At 45.3% G+C, this 19,432-nt stretch overlaps 1 protein-coding gene across 1 annotated transcript; it reads right to left on the minus strand.

The window, feature by feature from the left end:
* Positions 1-70: 70 nt before the first annotated feature.
* On the minus strand, positions 71-19,358 carry LOC144024119 (limbin-like). Its single transcript, XM_077530213.1, has 23 exons — positions 18,927-19,358; positions 18,761-18,836; positions 18,473-18,648; positions 18,317-18,373; positions 18,054-18,240; positions 17,872-17,972; positions 17,713-17,778; positions 17,485-17,619; positions 16,804-16,943; positions 10,532-10,856; positions 10,220-10,459; positions 9,009-9,184; positions 8,740-8,899; positions 8,292-8,468; positions 7,150-7,442; positions 6,128-6,302; positions 5,758-5,901; positions 4,406-4,633; positions 2,944-3,158; positions 2,782-2,869; positions 2,512-2,687; positions 1,378-1,461; positions 71-1,106 (listed from the first exon to the last, which is right to left on the minus strand). The coding sequence occupies exons 1-23, from the start codon at positions 19,146-19,148 to the stop codon at positions 707-709; spliced, it is 4,041 nt and encodes a 1,346-aa protein (XP_077386339.1). The 5' UTR covers positions 19,149-19,358; the 3' UTR covers positions 71-706.
* Positions 19,359-19,432: the final 74 nt, after the last annotated feature.

The following is a 19,432-nucleotide window of genomic DNA, read 5'->3' on the forward strand; positions in this document are numbered from 1 at the left end:
GGGAGCCGAATACTTATTTGTTGAAAACGTCTGCATTTTGCTTGCATGTGACCTACCACAGTAAACACTATCAAGGAATTCAAGGTTTATTTGTACGTTCCAAGCATATTCTGTCAGTATTTGCAGACAGGCAGGCACCTTGCGTAGGTGTCACACCAAAACCACAAAACCTCAAATGCAAAGTCTACAAACGTTGTTATAGTGGAGCATTTGGCATGTGCTTGTCACATGGATGTTTGGAATTTGTTCTTTTCAATATAGAGATCTAGTTGTAAAGACTTGGAAAGGATAGTCTCAATGTTTAGGATGTGTCAGCCATCTGTTGTTCATTGCACTGCTTTTAACAATACACAAAAAAAGTGATGTATGAAAACAGTTCAAGTAAGCTGCATTTGAAAGAAAAAAATACAAAGTGGAGTGCTACATAAGACTGCATGAGGACACAAGATACAAAATGGCAATGTAAAAAAAATGACTGCTTCAAATCTCAGGATTGTGATTGAGGTTGGTTCGACATTGCAGTAATGGTGCCAATGCTACATTTATTTGCCCTGTTAAACTCAAGATAGTTTTTTTTTTCCAAAACATAAAAATATATTCTGTAAAAATGGTGAAGCAGCAAAAAGGTAGTGAAACGAATTTAATTCAGTGCCAAAATCTTTGGCCAAGACTTATGTTAATTGTCATGATTAACGTACTGTAAATGTCAAGTTTGGGGTGATGGTGCCACACAGCCTTTCTTCAAATTGAGGAAGTGCCTTTTCCTTTTTCTCTTGGGAGAGCAAATACTGATGTGAGATTGAGGTGGATCTCGAAAGACAAACAGCCTTTCACCAGTGGCCTGGCAGATCACTTCCATATTGGCCGAGGTTGGAATCATATCTTCTTCCGGCAAGTTGTGCAGCGTTTCGTTCCCTTTCTCCATGTCGCTTTGGTTGGGAGCCTCAGCGTACTGCTGTGTGTTTTCACCGATGGCAGATTTACTACACACGGGCACTTTTTCCTTGGTAAAGCTGCCCTCCTTCCCTTTTACCGCAAATGGCAGACGAGAGCTGGGAAGAAGTCTTTCCATCAGGCTTTGCCTCCTTTCCTGGAGTCTGGAAGAGCTGAGTACAAAGGAGCTGCTGTTTTAGTGGTTGTGCTTACCTCATCCATACGCGCCTCTGACGACATGCACATTTCACCTCAAGGACTTTCTGCATCATTGCACATTCAAAGTTCTAATTTCTACTGGTCACTTTATCTTTGCTTGATACCTTGCCACATCTTTTGCACAGTGGCCATTACAACAGCACTGTGAGTTTTTGCATACTTGGCCAATAAAGATGATTTTGATTCTGATTAAAGGGATCATGTATGGCACGCCTGATCACTCACCTTTCCCTTTCCACACGAGGCATGTTCAGCAGACTTTTGTGTACAAGGTCCTCCTTCAGTTTGACAGGAAGATGCAGATTAGGCCTGGTCAGGGAGACATTGTCAGTAATGCGCTGTAATTGGATAAAGACGACATTCTAACCAACTGAACAGCTTTGATGTTTTTTTAAGCACGTAGAATATACACTATGCTTGCATTGCCCACGTGAGGTACACTTACGTCATTATTAAGACCCATTTCAAAAGCAATATCTTTACAAAGGTAATGTTGAACTTTTGTATGACATTGCCAATTATTTTTCATTTATGAAGATGATGGACCTGTGTCTCTGATTGGTTGTTTTTTTTCCCTTGTGCACGTTGGTTTCTTGTAGATCACATTAGAGGCACAAGACCAGAGATGGCTGATTTTTTTCACAGATCATATTAGTCAATCAACAGAGGTTGAACAAATATGACAGAATGTTTTTTTTTTTTTTAATTTTCAAATTTCCCTTTAATGCTTTGGTTCCACATCAAAATAAAACAAAACAGTTTTTTTTTTATAAGTTTATTTTAACGAGATGTCAGATTAGGTCATTTTTAAAAAGTGATGAAATGTGAAAAAAGCATGAAAGTAAAAGGGAGTAAGAAAAGAAAAACGACTGCCTAAAAAAAACAAAAAACAAAAAATCTCCTCGCTGCTTTTACTTTTCAGATCCAAAAGATATCCTCCATGAGACATTAGTCAGACTCAGCAGTAATCTAATCCCAACTCAGGCAGGGCCAGACTTGACCGAATGATGACTAAAACAATTTCACTTTGTTCATCTTAGTTCTGGGGAAATCTCCCTGTTTCACACAGCATTTATTGTTCACATTTCCTTTTTTTTTTTAAATTTTTATCCCGCCTCTATTCCTTTTTGAATTCAAGCAAAAAAGACATTCTCAAACAACAGTTTTAATTTACTGTTTAGTTTAGACGTTATGATGTTAAATCTGAGGCAGAGGGAACGAATGGAAAATATTTCAAATGCACTTGTAAAATGGATGTGCTGTATTTTGACAGTAACATTTATGCTTAATATGAAATGCATTCCAATTTCCGATTAGTGCGTTTAAAATAACAGATTAGAATTATTAACCAATGCTTACCCAGAATGTTCCTGCTCTGTGGACGAGGAACCAAGGTGCTGTTTGGGACAGAGGGCATCAGTGATAGAAAGAAGTTCACTCTCGGGCATCGTGGGGACCAGCAGACGCAGAAGCTCAATGAGAACCTCAACAGGTATCCGGCACTGTTTTACCAGTTCTGATGCAAAAAGAAGGTCCTAAAATACAGAAATGACCACAAAGAAAAACATCCTAGTTCAAAAGATGCACATACAGTAGCAATGCCACCGAGTGTGGATGAAGTGTTTGAACCTGGTCGCAGTTTGAATAAAGTCTCTTGAGTGCCATTTGTTCTCTCAGATCTTCCATAGTCTGATTGTCTGTCGTCATCTCCTGCAACCTGATACATCAGTTTGAACATGTTAAAAAAGATTAGCAAAAGGCTGCTGTTACCCCGAGAAGCTGCACAGCCACCTGATCGTCAACGTTGTGATGACTTGTTCACACTTATTGAGAGCCTCCTGGAGGATGGATGACATTCGGCTCTCCTGATGCAGCCCAAAAAGCTCGGTGTCCTTGCGGCCTACCTCTGCGTCCTGTGCGTGTGTTCGAGTTGACCGATGAACCGTTTCCAGTTGGTCCAGTTCGCCGTTCTCCTCATGGAGCCGACGGTCTGCTTCCTCAAGGCCCTACCAAGAAAAAACAAAAAACAAAAAAACAAACAGACGATAATGTCATATGAATTAGGGATAGGCCGATTATCGTGCTGATATTCAACATTTTGACATATATTGGCAACGGCCATTTTGAAGAATCATATGGCCACTAATAGATAATAGAACTTAAGGGAACTAATTGTTTAAATTTTCAGAGATGCTGCTGACCCTGGATGTTCTCTGCACCTTCTGTTTTTGTTTGAAATTAAAATTAAGATAAGTAAAAATGTACTAATTCAAATATTTTGAAATTTTATAAGACTTTATTTACTCTAGAAAACAATTGTTTATTATTTAACTTTTGAAAACCTGCTACTTCCCTTGGGAGATCCTGGAACTTTTTGTTAGAATTTTAAAACAAAGTTGTCTATTGACTATTTTTAACTCCAATATTTTACAAACACTGAAAGTAATAATTCAATCAACATGTGCTTTAAAATGTCCCCACAAAATAAGAGCTGGAGTTTGTATTTTTTCCAAATTTTTATGCCAATATTTTCCCTTTTAGTGAAAATGAATATGAGCTCCAAATATTGGTTATTGGCATCCTTGACTACTAAAAATTGGTATGGGCCCTGAAAAAAAAAAAAAAAAAAAAAAAAAAGTATTGATCCATCTCTAATCCATCCATCCATCCATCCATCCATTTTCTTGACCGCTTATTCCTCACAAGGGTCGCGGGGGGTGCTGGAGCCTATTCCATCTCTAATATGAATGAAAATGTATGAGGTCAATTAAGAAAGTCAAGCCTAGAACAAAAAAGAATGTACTTTAAATATCTGATGAATAAACCAAAAACATTACTTAGAACGGTTTTATTAAAACTGTCTTGGAAAATATAATATACATTTAAAATATTATGTAAATATCATAGAATGTACCACAACATTTTTGCTGGAAGGCACAACATGTCATGTCATGAGTACTTTGTCTATAGAATATCCCTCTTCTTAAAGAGTCCAGGGTTTCCCCCAGCATTTTACAAGGCTGGCGGCCCGCCAGGCTTTCCTTGGCAGGCTAATAATGGATTTCGGTGTCATCCGGCGTCCTGTTCGTCGTCCACACTCCAATGTGTTTGTTGTTGTAGTTCTAGTTTTTAGTGGAGTAAAAGTACACTGCACCATGCAATGAGCTGTTTCTAATATTTTGGTTAACCAACTACAATTAAGGGGCAAAGCAAAACAATCCCACAATTAAACTTGACATCAAATTCCTCTTACCAGGCAGTGCGTTTGTATACTTTGGGCCATTTCTTGTCTCGCCAGACTCTTGGTCTCTCGAAGGTGATGAATTAGCAGGCTGTGCAGGGTGTGTAGTGCTCTGGACGTCTCCAAGACTTTGTTCCTCCTCTCAGCCTTCTGGTAGTGGACGGCAGCCATCTGCACTGCCAGACTGTCGGCCTGAGAATGCAAGTAGTCCTCTCTCTCCTCCCTCATCTCCTCCTCGACCTGTCGGGTACAGTTACAAAAAAAAAAAAAAACGTCACCTCAAATTACCTCATGATTTATTCAGACCAGAAATCTTGAACACGTATATACTACATTAACACATACTTTGTTTGTCACACTTCTTAACTCATTCACTCCCAGCCATTTTCACTGAAGCAACCCTCTTCGCTCTCGGCTGTTTTATTGGATTCAATTGATTTTGCAAGGCCCACAGAACATTGTGTTCTATTGCTATATAAAAACATGGAACCTACCAAAAGAATGATTAGAAACATGTTTCTATCTGATTCTGTTTTATATCAATTAGCATTAGAATATACGCAGCTAAGTTTCATCATTATTCACGAATCTGCTTCAACATGGCCCTGGTTGATCTCTTATACTCTGCTGCCACCTGCTGCCTGTTTTTGTAATAACAACCATTGTTTCAACCGTTATTTTCAGCTCAGAGGCTGCATCAAAGCCTTCTGTATGCTTTAGCATTAAAAAAAACACTAAAAAAAGTATACATATGTCTTTTGGTTAAGTTTTGGGAGCAAATTAGTTAATTAGTGTTGTTCCGATACCGATACTGGTATTAAAACAGTGGTATCAGTATCGGTGAGTACTCACAAGTACCATGCCGATACCATTAAATCCAATGCTAAAATAGGATTTTGGATGCAGCATCTTGTGTCTTGCTCATGCACGACATTCACTGGTATGAAACATGTTCACTGCAAGCCGATCTAAGACATCATATTGGCCCTTGAATGCTCTGAACCAATAGCAGGACAGCTTTTTCATGTTGAGGAATAAAAAAAAACCTTAAGTATCGGTATCGGCCGATATTGCAAAGCTGGGTATCGGTATCGGGGGCCAAAAAACGGTATCGGAACAACACTAGAGTTAATTTTAAAAAGTTAAAAAGTTAACACTATGTTTGGTCTGGATCACAAATTATCTTACAAACTGATTCAATCAATGGCACACTTAAAAGTGTTGACATAAGTCTAATGTCCAAGAGGTGTAATAGTCATGTGATCTGATTACTTCTGTCCATATTCTGTCCAACATTGACATATTATGAAATAAAAGCATCACCAAACTACAAAACTGCCGATTATTGTTCTTATGTTGCGTACCTTGTTTATAACACCATTATCCACCTCAATTGCCCTCTCCTTCTCCAACAGTTGGATCTGGTCTTCAAGCTTTTTTTGGAAGTGAACTAGATCGGATGTGGCTTGTGTTTTCTGACTGCATTTCCCATTGGAATGTGGATTTATCTGTAATAAAATAGAAAAATGTACAGTTTGAAAAAAATATCCAAGCCTGCTGTCCTGGTGTGATAAGAAATGAAATCATTCATCCAGCAGCTTCATAATTGATACCAATCACAGTGGGGTGCAACCGGGACAAGAAGTAGGCCTACATAAAAATATCATTATCTAACCCATCGGGCTTGAGCAGCGAACCACAGAAGCAAGTTGATGACGTTTAGGATGTATTCACCATTTGTTGCTCGCTGTCCTTCCTCCGAATTGTGAGGCAGGTGTGGACTTTGGTTCTGGAGACGGCGTGGGGCAGCATGAGGCATCGGTCCATCACAGAGAGACACTTCTGGAACTCGAGTTTCGTGGCCAAGCGCTCATCGTCAGAGAGAGTCAGCTGGGTTGAGCACAAACATCTGACAAGGACACATACGAGGACAGTCAGGATAAATGCGACTAAAGCTTCCCATGTTTTGCTTTTCACCCCTTTGCAACGCTTACTGAAATGTAGGGCTATCGATTATGGGAAAAATAATAATCACGATTATTTTGGCAACAATGTAAATCACGATTGTTGAAACGGTAATTTGTTTTTTGGTACAAAACAGGAAAATGATTAAGCATTTAAAAATATTAATTAAGAAAATCTAAGCACTCTAATTATGTAAGTTCCTTTTGGACCAAACAGAATTTATAATAATATATATTTTTGTAATAATAATAATAATAATAATAATTATTATTATTATTATTATTATTATTATTATTTATTTATTTATGTTGACAAATAATTGAAGTTTGCGTGCAGCATGTGCACTGTGCAGTATGACATTATTATTATTATTATTATTATTTATTTATTTTATTTTTAAATACAAAACAAGAAAATGTTTAAATGTAAAAACCAAAATTTTAAGACAAAATTATTTGAAACACTATAATTATGCAAGTTCTTTTTGGATGAAACAAAATGTATTAAATTAGTTGTTTTAAAATGTGAAAAAGTGCAAATGTATAAATTTAAGCAACTCAAAAAATAGCATTAATAATCTTTTTTAACAGATACTGCTGATTTTGTAATTGTGCAGTGTAATAAATGAAATTGTAATTTAATTTTGATTAATTGCACAGCCCTATTGAAATGTAAATGGACAGTCAAAATATTGGACATACTGTGAGGTATTTAAATTGAAATTGGACACTTGAACCTGCGCAGTAAATCCATCTTAACTAGTGCCATAATCACATTATTACTACACTAACCTGAAGAAAGCCCTGCAGTGAGCCCTGATCTCCCTCTGCTCTTGAAGCTCCCTCTCCATGGCTCTGTTCAGGCTCTCTCTGGTGGTGCTGAGCGTGTGTAAGGCGGCTTTGCCTTCCTGGTGCAGCATCTCTTGGCCTTGCAGGAGAGTGCTCCCTCCTTGGGCTGCTTCCGGTTCTACTGGCTGCAGCGAGTGATGCATACTCGGCGGCATGATTGTGAGCAGGGCCTGCATTGTAGAGGGCTGGACGGCTTTGACGTCTGCCATGGAGCTCTGGATTACCCGCATGGTCACCTTAACAACAGACACAGTCACAATATGTCTACTGAATGCAATCTATGTGTATTTTATAGAGTCGAGTGTCTGTGTGTGTGGTGTGCTTTTTAATGCTTTCTATTGCCATTTTTAACGCAACTTAAAACTAAATTAATGCCCATGTCGTACTGTATATACACACACATTAGGGCATTACAATTTTTAATCATAATTAATCACATGATTACCAAAGGTAACTCATGATTAATCGCACATTATATCTGTTCTAAATGTACAATCAAATTTATTTTTCAAGTTTGCCATTTAATTAAAATAAGTGGACAAATATGGTTACTAAATACAAATGTGGTTGCATCTTTTAGTTCATTGATATGGTAATCCTATAGTTAGTAATTCATAAAGTTACAGTTAACAGTTACGATTAAAATGAGTATGAAACATTGAGCCATAGATGTTGGTTGAGGTAATTTCTGCCACTAGGTGGCAGTAGTGCATCATGTTGGACATTGGTGACAGGAACACTAAAATTTTCTTTTCAGAGCAACTGGTATTTAGAACATGAAGTACCTCATGGACTCCAGACCATTTTGTTCATTGTAAATTACAACTAGTCATCAGTCTCTATAAATAATTTTTTTTTAAATCACATTTATTATTGCTAATTTGTGTTAGGATGACTCCTTTGCAGAACGTTGGATGTAAAATAAAGCATGAACAACAATTGTATTTAAATTTTTAATGCCTCTCGACATTGTATTTAATGCTTTCTCATGTCATTTAAAGACTTAATTTTAGCAAAACCCATTTAATGACTTTTAATGATTTTTTTTTTTTTTTAATGACCTGCAGAAACACTGGTTTACGTACCTTGCGAATGTCAGCTGCAGCTTCCTCGTCTAAGTTATTGATGAGCTCGGCAAGCTCCAAGCTTTGAGTTGTCAGTAGTTCTTGCCAACAGTGCAGATGTTGGGCTATTTCTGTGTTTCCATCTTGATTCTTAGACAGGCCAGACAGGTCCTTATGTCTCTGCAGGTGGACCCTGAGCTGAAACACGTGGACATGTGGACACCACATTACAATGGTACATGATGAACAGTAATTTAAAGGCTGACCAAACATAATGTGGTGTGTATTTGGGGCCAAAAAGGATTCTTGGTTAAGCACTCTAATGTAAAAGAGGTTATCGATTTTGTAAAGGCAGAATTTATTTTTCTGTAGCTCTTTCCTTTGATCACCTTACAGTGCACAGATGTGTACGCTGAGAGTAAAGTGTAGTAATACAGGAGCCATATGAAACAAAAGTAATGCCCCAAACCATGTCAGAGATGAGCTCCCTCCGCTTCTTAACAAGTCCACAGCGCATGGCTCTCCTCTCTTGACTCAAAGCGTCATCCAGTCTCTGCCTCACCATCAACAGATCCTTCTGGGCTTTCTCCTGGAGCTGATTCAGCTTTTCAGCAGACATCGTGCTCCCTCTGGTGGAACATATTCAATATTATGCATTAGCTTTCTGCTAACATGAGCACAATCACAATGCAATGCAGCTATGTGCCTTAACAGATGGTAATATTGTAATAGCCCAACCTTCTGATATGTGTGAACATGTTGTCCAAACTGCTGGAGGTGCTAGAAAAGGTTTCAGAAATGAGGCTATTGAGGCTGTGCAGGCTGTGTAACAGGAACTTCCTCTGTGCATGGCGTTCAGCTAGTACATAACGCCAATTGGCCACGATCACATCCAGAGTCTCCTCCAGCAGATCCTGGACACAGATGATCATGAACTCATAAAAGATAAAGACAGATTTATATTTAAACAGATACATTACTGACGGCTTTAATGATGTCGATGTATGAAATAATATAATAAATAATATTTAGTTTCATTAATAAGTGGTTTGGAAAATGGATGGATGGATGGATGGATGGATGGATGGATGTTTTTTTTTTCCATAATGAAAATGATTTATATGCCTGATCTTAAAGGACAATTAATATTAATCTTTTGTACCATTCTAAAAGATCCTAGTCTATTTGATAATTATCTTTTTTTAACAGTTATACATTTAAAATGGACAAATAATGGAAAGTCACTTTTCATTGTTTGCGAATAAATACAGTAGTTGGGGCTCCAGAGTGCCCGCCCATTCATTAACAAGTGTTTGGCAGTGTATCCATTTAGTGTATTTTGGCAAGAGTGTGTCACAGTCATGTTGTGAAGTCACTTGAGAACTGTTAATTGAAATTTTTAAATTGGAGGAGGGGGGGCGGGGGGAATGCACAGCATGCCTACTCTGAATCTGTATTAATAAGTTATAAAAAGGGAGCTCAACCCCCAAAAAATTCTTTTAAAGAATGTATTCTTGTATCCACTAGTCTAAACACGGTATTTTGATTAAAATTGCGCTTGTGGAATATGAATTAAGCAGCAAAATCCACCCTTTTTTATCCATCTCAGGGGGCGGCCATTTCCTGTTGACTAAAATGACATCACAGTTGCTCAGGGCTCAACGACCAATCACGGTTCATCTGTTTCCTGAGTTTGATCAAGTGACATTTGTAAAATAAGCTGTGATTGGTTGTTACCGAAGACCTAAGAAATGGTGATGTCATATTCAGTCGAAAGCTCGTGGCATATCAGAATGCCATGTTTAGATTATTGGGGGCCAAATTAAAATATCAAATAAAAAATTCACATTGACAGAAAATTGGGCCAGAACATGAATCATTTTGGGATTTACTTTATATAATTATTGAGGACCATACGATTATAGTGAGCTCAGCCACTTGTTGCTCACCTGACACTGAAAATAACTGTGCTGAAGACCATTGGCAACAGTCTTGTCCAACTCGTCCATCTTTGTGGCCTCCTCCAGCTCCTCGGAGAAGATCTTATGAAGCTCCACACGGCGCCACTCGATGATCTGCCTCTGGACTTTTGCCGAGGCTTCTTCATGGCGGACCAACAAGATGCGTTGCATTTTAGCCTGGCTCAGCTTGTGCAGCTTCTCCAGCAGCACACTACATCGGAGGAGCTCCTAGTGAAGTCGAAAAATCAATTGAAATGAAAGCAACTGCCTGTATCTGCAGACTACAGCAGCCATTGTCACCTGTTCTCCTGCATGCTGACACAGCAGCTCAGCCTGAGCCTTCTCTGCAGCTTCCCTGCAATGCTCTGCTTCCATCTCCTCCCGGGTTTCCAGGTTACACTTGCCTGCGAGCGCAGCCATGCGGGCACCTCGCTCCTCCTTCAGTCGACCCTCCATACCCAGCAACTGCCCATGGAGCACGCTGAGAAGTCTCTGCTGGGCCTGGAGGCTGACCTGACCACGGTAGCGCAGGCCTCCCAACAGGACAGAGAGAACATCCTTGTAGATCTGAATCCGAGTGGCCTCCAAGTTGTTTGTGGCGTGCAGCAGTGTGGACATTTCAAGGCTAACATGGGGAACATGCAGAGAAAAAGACAAGTCACCTCAATTGTTAGATTTGTTACACAAAACATTAGGGGTAAAATGACACACACAAAAAAAAAAAGATTCCTTGAAGAAAATGTGATCTTTTCAGGTAGCAGTAGCCAACAACCTTGTGTCGTCAGAGGACCAAAAACGAAAGTTACAACTGTAACTACGGTTCTATGAGTCCCGGACGACCGCCAGAAGGCGGTGCTTTAAGCACTGAATGTTCCTTTCGCGCATGCGCAGTTCGAGTAATGCATACCAAATTAGTCACCTGTGACCCCTTGGTGACCCTAGAAGGGTATAAGTTCCGGTGTCACCCAAGGTTCGTTTCCTACGGAATCTTCTCGCGTGAACACGAGGATTCCGAGCGACAGGACGCCCTGGCGGTCGTCCGGGACTCATAGAACCGTAGTTACAGTTGTAACTTTCGTTCTATTTCGTCCCTCCCGACCGCCAGAAGGCGGTGCTTTAAGCACTGAATGACTAATACCGGCGTAGTCGCGAGGGATCTCAGACACAAACCTCACTGAGAAGCCCCAGCAGGACCCAAGATCACGCCAAGCGGATGGGGAGAGGCGACATCCACGCTATAAAACCTGGAGAAGGTGCAAGGCGTCGCCCATGAGGCAGCAGCACAGATATCCTCCAGGGAAACACCCCTCAGGGCGGCCCAAGACGTGGCAACGCTCCTGGTGGAGTGACAGCGCACCCCTGACGGCAGGGGGCGGCCAGACAGCAGGTAGGAATGGCGAATGGCATCCCCGACCCAGTGAGACAAGCGTTGCTTGGAGAGAGCGGAGCCCTTGGTAGGACCACCATAACAAACAAAAAGCTGGGCAGACGTACGAATGCCTGCCGTAGCGTCAATGTAACACTGCAAGGCTCTCACCGGACACAAGAGCTCCGGCCTGTCCCCGCCATCAGCAGGAGTGGGTACATAACGTTTAAGCCGTAGAGGTTGGTTAGAACGAGAGCCAGACAACACCTTGGGAATGAAGGCAGTGTTCGGCCACAGAGTGACGCCGGCGCCATCCGGGTGCCATCGCAGGCATTCAGGGCTAACCGATAAAGCGTGTAGGTCGCTGACGCGCTTGGCGGAGGCAACGGCGAGCAAGAGTGCAGTCTTGCGCGACACCCATAGAAGGTCCGCCCCCGCCAGGGGCTCGAAGGGAGGCCTGCACAGGCCGTCCAGCACCAACTGCAGATCCCACGCCGGAACCCGAGGAGCCGGGCGGGGACAAAGACGCAGAACCCCTCTGAGGAACAAGGACACCAGCTCATGGCGCCCCACGGAGCCGCCATCAGCACCAACATGCCGGGCAGAAATAGCTGCCACATACACCTTCAGAGTCGACTGAGACCTGCCCTTATCCAGGAGGGACTGCAAGAAATCCAGGATGGTGGGGATGGAACACGAAACAGGGTCCACCCCGCGTTCTCCGCACCACGTCACAAACAATTTCCACCTGTTGGCATACTGTTGCCGAGTGGACGGTGCCCTCGCATTAAGAATGGTCCGCGTGACAGACTCTGTACAGCCGGTCAGCAGCGGTTGGGGCCCCTCAGTGGCCAAACACATACGCGAAGGTGCCGTGGGTCGGGATGCCAACCCCGACCTCCCTGTTGAGACAACAGGTCCTCCCTGTCGGGGAGACGCCACGGCTCGCCGGAGCACAGTTGACGGAGCAGGGGGAACCACGTCCGGGCCGGCCAGAAGGGGGCCATCAGCAACAGCGTGTGCCCCTCCTGAAGAACTCTCTGAAGCCTCAGCCATATCAGAGGGAGCGGCGGAAAGGCGTAGAGAAGGCACTCCGGCCACGGCTGCGCCAGAGCATCCAGACCCAGAGGGCTGGTGGCCTCGCTCAGGGAAAACCAAAGTGGGCAGTGGGTTGAGTCCTCGGAGGCAAAGAGATCGACCTCCGCCGTGCCGAAGCTGCTCCAAATCATGCGCACCACCTCTGGGTGGAGGCGCCACTCTCCCGGAGGAGGACCCCGACGGGAGAGAGAGTCCGCGAGCTGGTTCCGAACCCCCGGCAGATAGGTGGCCCGTAGACTGGCCAGACGGGGAGCAGCCCACCTGAGAAGGAGCTGGGAGATCTCCAATAGACGGGCGGACCTGACGCCGCCCTGATGGTTTATGTGAAACACGGTCGTGGTGTTGTCCGACCGTATGAGAACATGCCGTCCGCTCAGGTATGGCAAGAAGTGTATGAGTGCCAAGTGCACCGCCCGAAGCTCCAGCACATTGATGTGATCGGCCCTGTCGCGCACAGACCAACTTCCCTGAGCCGTCCTGTGCTGCCAGACAGCACCCCAGCCCGTGAGGCTGGCATCCGTGGTGACTGTTTCGCGGCGGGCCGGGGCCACACCCAGCGGGACGCCGCTCAATAGAAGAGCCCTCTCCCTCCAAGGTGCCAGGGCAAGGAGGCACCGACGGGACACCCTGAGCCTCCGGTGGCGGTGCCACTTGGCGTCCAAGTGGAAGCCGTTCAGCCACCTCTGTAGTGGGCGCAGTGTCAGCAGGCCCAACGGGACCACAGCCGTCATGGACGTCAGCTTGCCCAAAAGCCGCAAGTAGGCGACGTAAGGCAACAGCCTGCCCCCTCGAAAGTGCGCGAGGAGGCGAAGAACATCGTCAACTCGGTGAGGAGACGGGTGGGCTCTCATAACCGTGGTGTCCAACGTCACACCAATGAAGTCCGTCCGCTGAGAGGGGACCAGAGAGGACTTGGGCAAGTTGACCCTGATACCCAACCGGGCCACATGAGACAGGAGATCGGAGGTGTCCCGGATCACCTGAGCCCGCGACGGCGCGCAGAGGAGCCAGTCGTCGAGGTACGGCAGCACCTTCATGCCCACAGACTGCAGGGGCGTCAGAGCAGCCCTCACAAACCGAGTGAAGACCCGCGGAGCGAGGGAGCACCGGTCTTCTTTGGGACAAGGAAGTATGTCGAGTAGAAGCCCCCGGGCTGCGCCAGGGGGTCCACGGCCTCGATCGCGTCCTTGGCCAGGAGGGCGGACAGCTCCTGGTCCAGAGCTGAGGCTTTTGCCGGGTCGGCGATGAGTCACCCTGACCCGACAGGAAGCAGTAGGCCGGCGTCGGAACTGCAGCTCGTACCCGTGGGTCAAGATGGAGACCACCCATGGGTCCGAGGCACGAGCAGGCCAGTAACTGAGCTGCTGGTGGGAAAAATGTCCGACGGCCGGCCCCAAGGCCACAGTCCCTGGCCCTCCGGCCCCTAGGGGCCCGAGAGGGACGGTGGGTGGGGCCTGCAGCCCGTGGTTGCCCTGAAGGCAAGCGGGCGGAGGAGCGAAAGTCCTCGGCGGGCCTCTGCGGGGGTCGCCGGGTGCCATAAGCCTCGGCAGGCCAGTGCTGAGGAAAGCGATGAAAACCAGAGCGTGCCCCAGGCCTACCCTGTTGGGGAGGCAGGGCCCTATTGAGGCTGGAAAGCTGCTTCCTGGTCTCATGAGCCTTAACCGTCCTTTCCAGTGCACCCACAGCGGCAGAACCAAAAAGCTCCCCCGGCTCCACAGGAACACCACGGAGGGCCCTCCTAGAGGCCTCCGACAAGGGGGACTGCGCTAGCCACACCTGGCGGCGCGCCTGCACTAGGAAGGACATGAGTCGGCCGTGTTCCCTAGTCATGAGGGCAAAAGCCTGGAGGGCTGCATCACTGAAGGACACAGCAGCCTCCACGCTGTCCGCTTGCAGAGATGTAGAGAGAGCAAGCATGAGGTGAGCCAAAGAGTTCCCAATGCGACCAGCACGTGCACCAGCTACATAGGCCCGTGTGAGAAGGTCGTCAGTCACACGACATTGGGGTCGAGGACATCGCACAGATGGCCGAAGGGTCCCCTCCGGGGACACAATGAGGGATGCGACAGCTGGCTCCACAGCAGGCATCCGGTCCAAGCCAACACTAGCAGCATCGTGCATCGATGCTAAATCACGGCCATCAGCCGAAGGGCGGGAGAGAGCCCCAGGATCCCTCCAGCAAACATGCAGTTCCCGCAGATAGTCCTCAGATGCGGGGACAGAAAAGGCCGAGGAAGGGCGCCTGCGCCGGAAGAAAGCGCTCTCAGACGCCGATTGAGCCTGTGGAGGCACCTCCAAATGCAGGAGGTCCAAGGCATTGCGCAGGACAGCCCGTATAGAACCATCCCCCGCCTCACTGGACGAACTCTGAGCGGACGCTGGAGAGTTTGGTCCCAAAACCACAGACCCCGGGTCACGGTCGTCGTCATGAAAAAAGGAAGCCGAAGCTGCCAAGGAAATGGCGTCCTCCTCAGGAGGAAGCACTGGCATGGGCGGGGTGGATGGTCGCGGCATGGGCAGGGCAGGTGGTCCCGGCCCCCCCGTAAGTGTGGGAGGGTGACGGTCCTGCAGAAGAGATCTCACCTCTGCCAGTTCAGCCTGAAGGTGCCCAACCTCCGAAGCGAGTCGTCGCTGCGCCACCCTTTTCCTGGGGGGGGGCATGTACAGCAGAGGACACACCGAGACGTTTCCGGCGCCTTGGTTGGGAGGACGACAGATGACCCAGTGGACTGGGGTCACTGACACCAGGACTGCAGGCCCGGCCATCACCGGCACGGTCAGAAACAAGACACCTCGGGCAGCGATCGTCCAGGACATCGGAGGCCTCAAAGAGGATACCACAGTCCACGCAGCAACGGGAGTCCTCCATTGTGAACACAAAGAGGCCCAAACAGCGATGAGCAGGAAGCTGAGGGAAGGGGGCGCAAGCGCCACCTGCACAGCAGACCCACACCGAGCAGCCGACGCGTGGGTCGGGGCAAACAGTAAGCCGGTAAAGCAGCGATAAGCCGAGGGAAGGGGGCGCGAACGCCACCTGCACAGCAGACGCACACCGAGCAGCCGACGGAGGGCGGGGGCAGACAGCCAGTTGTCAATAGTAGCGATAAGCTGAGGGAAGGCGCGCGAACGCCACCTGCGCAGCAGACGTACACCGAGAAGCCGACGGAGGGCCGGGGAAGACAGTTAGTCGTTAACAGTAGCGATAAGCTGAGGGAAGGCGCGCGAACGCCACCTGCGCAGTAGACGCACACGGAGCGGCCGACGGGCGGGAGGGGCAGACAGCAGTCGCGAAAGCGGCGACAAGCTGAGAGAAGGGGCGCGAACGCCACCTGTACAGCTGAAGCCAGGTGCGCACCGCAGGCGGGGCACGCACAAAAGTAAGTAAGACAAACAATCGAGCGAGAAGCGCGACGCCGTAAGCTGGGAGCGGGGACGCTGACGCTGCCCTCACCAGCAAAGGCACAAAAAGAAAAGCAACAACCAAACGGCAACACCGTCGGAGAAAGCGGCGCTAATAAACCGAGAGAAGCGCTAACGCTGCCAAAGCCAGCGGAGGAAAATAGGGTAAACCACGAGCCGTGGTAGCCAGGGCGCTAACGCGAGGCTAGCCACACAAAAAAACTCAAAACACCGCAGTAGACGCGGAAATTAGACGGCAAAGTAGACAACAAGTAGTCAATAACCTTACCCCACGGGAGGTTAGAATACGCGACCACGTCGGGTCACGAACGAAGGAAAGAAAAACACCGTCGCCGCAGCCTTTGGAGGGCGAACTACGCAGCTCCGACCGATCCGGTCACAAGGCTCCAAGCGGCGCGGTCAAGAGGATAAATACAAATCCCAATTCTTACACTCTTCGAAAATGTGTCGTATGCATACGCCACGCGAGAAGAAAAGAGGAAACGAACCTTGGGTGACACCGGAACTTATACCCTTCTAGGGTCACCAAGGGGTCACAGGTGACTAATTTGGTATGCATTACTCGAACTGCGCATGCGCGAAAGGAACATTCAGTGCTTAAAGCACCGCCTTCTGGCGGTCGGGAGGGACGAAATAGAACTGCACCTTATTTTAAAATGTGAACACATAGAAATTATATTTTCCTTACTTCTCCAATGCCTGGTTCATGTTCTGCGGTTCCTCCAGCACCATGATGTCCACAATCTTGTCTTCGAAAGTTGCCTCATCTTTAACAGCCTCAGTCATGTTGTGGTCTGCATACTCTAGATCTGGATCACCACTGTTTTTCTGAGTTATGAAAATAAGACAATATTTATAAAATTTCACTTAAAATATTCATATATTGACAACATCAAATGTGAAATTGATCAATTTTAATAAATCACCAACTAATGGTAACTATTGTGCCACAGTTGCCCTAAATCAAAAACATTGGTCATTACAAACTTGTCTTTTATGCTTATGTTACACAACAGTGCTTTAGCCTAAGTGAATTTCGTATGCAGATATGTAATTTATGCAAGAGATACTGCATACATTTGACTGATTGACACTCTGTCATAGGGCTCTTAAATCAATGAATTTGCAAAAGAAAAGAAAAAAGGAAATCACATATTTTCCAATTAAAATGTAAACTATAGTTATTGAAATTAATTCTTGAATTCTCATAAGGCCAGCGAATTGGCAAAAATGCAGGTATAAAAAGATTTATTCAATTTGAAATTCCTCATTGCTGTTTAAAATAATACAACACTGCAAGTTCACCGAAACTGAAAGAGAACTGCTTTGCATGGTTTCGACTCATTTTATGAGCACTTTATAAATTTACCCTTTGCTGAAGAAGGTTCAGTCTGATTCTTGGCCCAATCAGGTTCATAGCTAGGAAGCCGAGCAACAGCAGAACTAAAGCAACAAAGAATCCACCAACAAATCCAGCAAAGTGCACACCATGGTTGGGATAAATCTAAAATAAAACAAAATAACAGTACACGCATTTTTAAAATACAGTCTACACTGTACTGTGATTGCTTAATTACCACGTAGAAGTAAAATTTACCCTGTCTGTGGAATTAACACGCAATGTCAGATTAGCTGTCAGTGGACCAAACATGCTGACGTCATTCTGTGGAATAAGTGACAAAATTAAGTTCCTTTATTTGCGGAAAAGGAGGTCTGACTAACAATATGGCAACAGAAATGGCATACTAGAAATTACCTGTGATAAGTTAGAGAAGGTGAGAAATGCTGGAAGGTCCAGAACTCCACTTTTATGACTTCTTATTTGAGCAGTATAATTGAGAAGTAGTTGGGATCCAGCTGAAAAGTTTAAACTAAGCTTGTAAATAACGTTAAAAATGAGTTATTTATTTATAGTTATGAACCAAAAGTCAGGAATACCAGATAAAGAATCAATGGCAAACACTTGATATCCTCTTTCTACAACCCTGCCTTCAGTTTTTATGGGTAGTATCCCAAATATGGAATCCCGGATGGCCACCTGAGAGAGGTTGGTGCCCCCCACTGGGCTCAGGTTGTGAATCAGCAGGAAGAATGTCAGCAGTGGGGGGTCTGCTTCAGCTAACACCTGCGGGTGTGGTCACATGGTCACTTCCAAGAGCTGATTGATACAATTATGCACTGCATATGTAACCTCTATATACCTGTGCACACTTGTGAAACTTGACCTTAAAAGCTGGTGGTGGTGTCAAACTCTGAAGCTGTAGAAACATCCATAACATAGAATTATACACAATATTACTTTCTTGTCAAATAAACAGTCCAATAATTCTCGAGTTAGAAATGATGCAAAGCATCACCTGAGGCAGAGTGTGGCCAGGATCGTATCTTGTGAGTGAGCTTCTGCGATCTCGAAGTTGTAAAATAGCTTTCATGCGGCTAAAGGGTGTGTAGAAGGAGTGTGCCCATGGGTCAGGCGAAGCAGATGAAGAAACAGGCCTCTCAGCACAGCATGGATGGTGGAAATCCATCTTACCTATTATGTCACATAGTACAAGAACATTTTGCTTACCATCAAAGTTATTGAAATGTCTGTAACATGATCTCTGTCTGTATTCTGCACATTTGTTTATGTTTACAATACACACTGTGCGTATGAGGATGCAGTCCTGTTGGGTTCTGGTTCTCTCTGGTGTGTTTGGTTTCAGAGTAGCTGGAAATGCTCTGCCCCATATAAGACACAATATATACATTAGACACAAGTTAATTCAATGATGATCTTAAGACACAAACAATCAGTGACGGTCTACTCACTCCATACTTCTTGGACAAACTTCTTGTAGGTAGTGAGGTGCACCAGCACATATCGTAACATGTTCCTTTACATGGAAGTTCCGGGCGAGCAACGCCTGGCGTCTCATTTTGTATGAGACACCAGTTTGACGATGCACTTGTCGGATAAAAACACGACACTTGGAGGTTAACCAAAATAGACCACAGTGTCACATTTTCCGCCATCAAATGTGTCAGAAGCATTCGTTTTGGCTCTCACTCGGGAAAGCCGCTAGACAATGATTGCTTCGGTTCTACTGTCGAAATATAATCGTGGAAAATCCATATTTGTTGGTGTCTTAAAATAACCAATGAATAGATTAAAACTGTTGGTCAACGTGGAGCGTTTGTTGACTCCGTGTACATCCATCCAGCCACACTCCATTTTCCAAATTGCTGCTCCTCAAACAGTTCCAAAAGTTGGGAATGGTTTTAAAACACAGTCGATTTCACCATCTGTATCCTGTCGTGTTTTCAAACTAAAATAT

The sequence above is a fragment of the Festucalex cinctus genome, chromosome 8 (assembly GCF_051991245.1).
Source record: "Festucalex cinctus isolate MCC-2025b chromosome 8, RoL_Fcin_1.0, whole genome shotgun sequence".
In the NCBI taxonomy this organism is placed as follows: domain Eukaryota; kingdom Metazoa; phylum Chordata; class Actinopteri; order Syngnathiformes; family Syngnathidae; genus Festucalex; species Festucalex cinctus.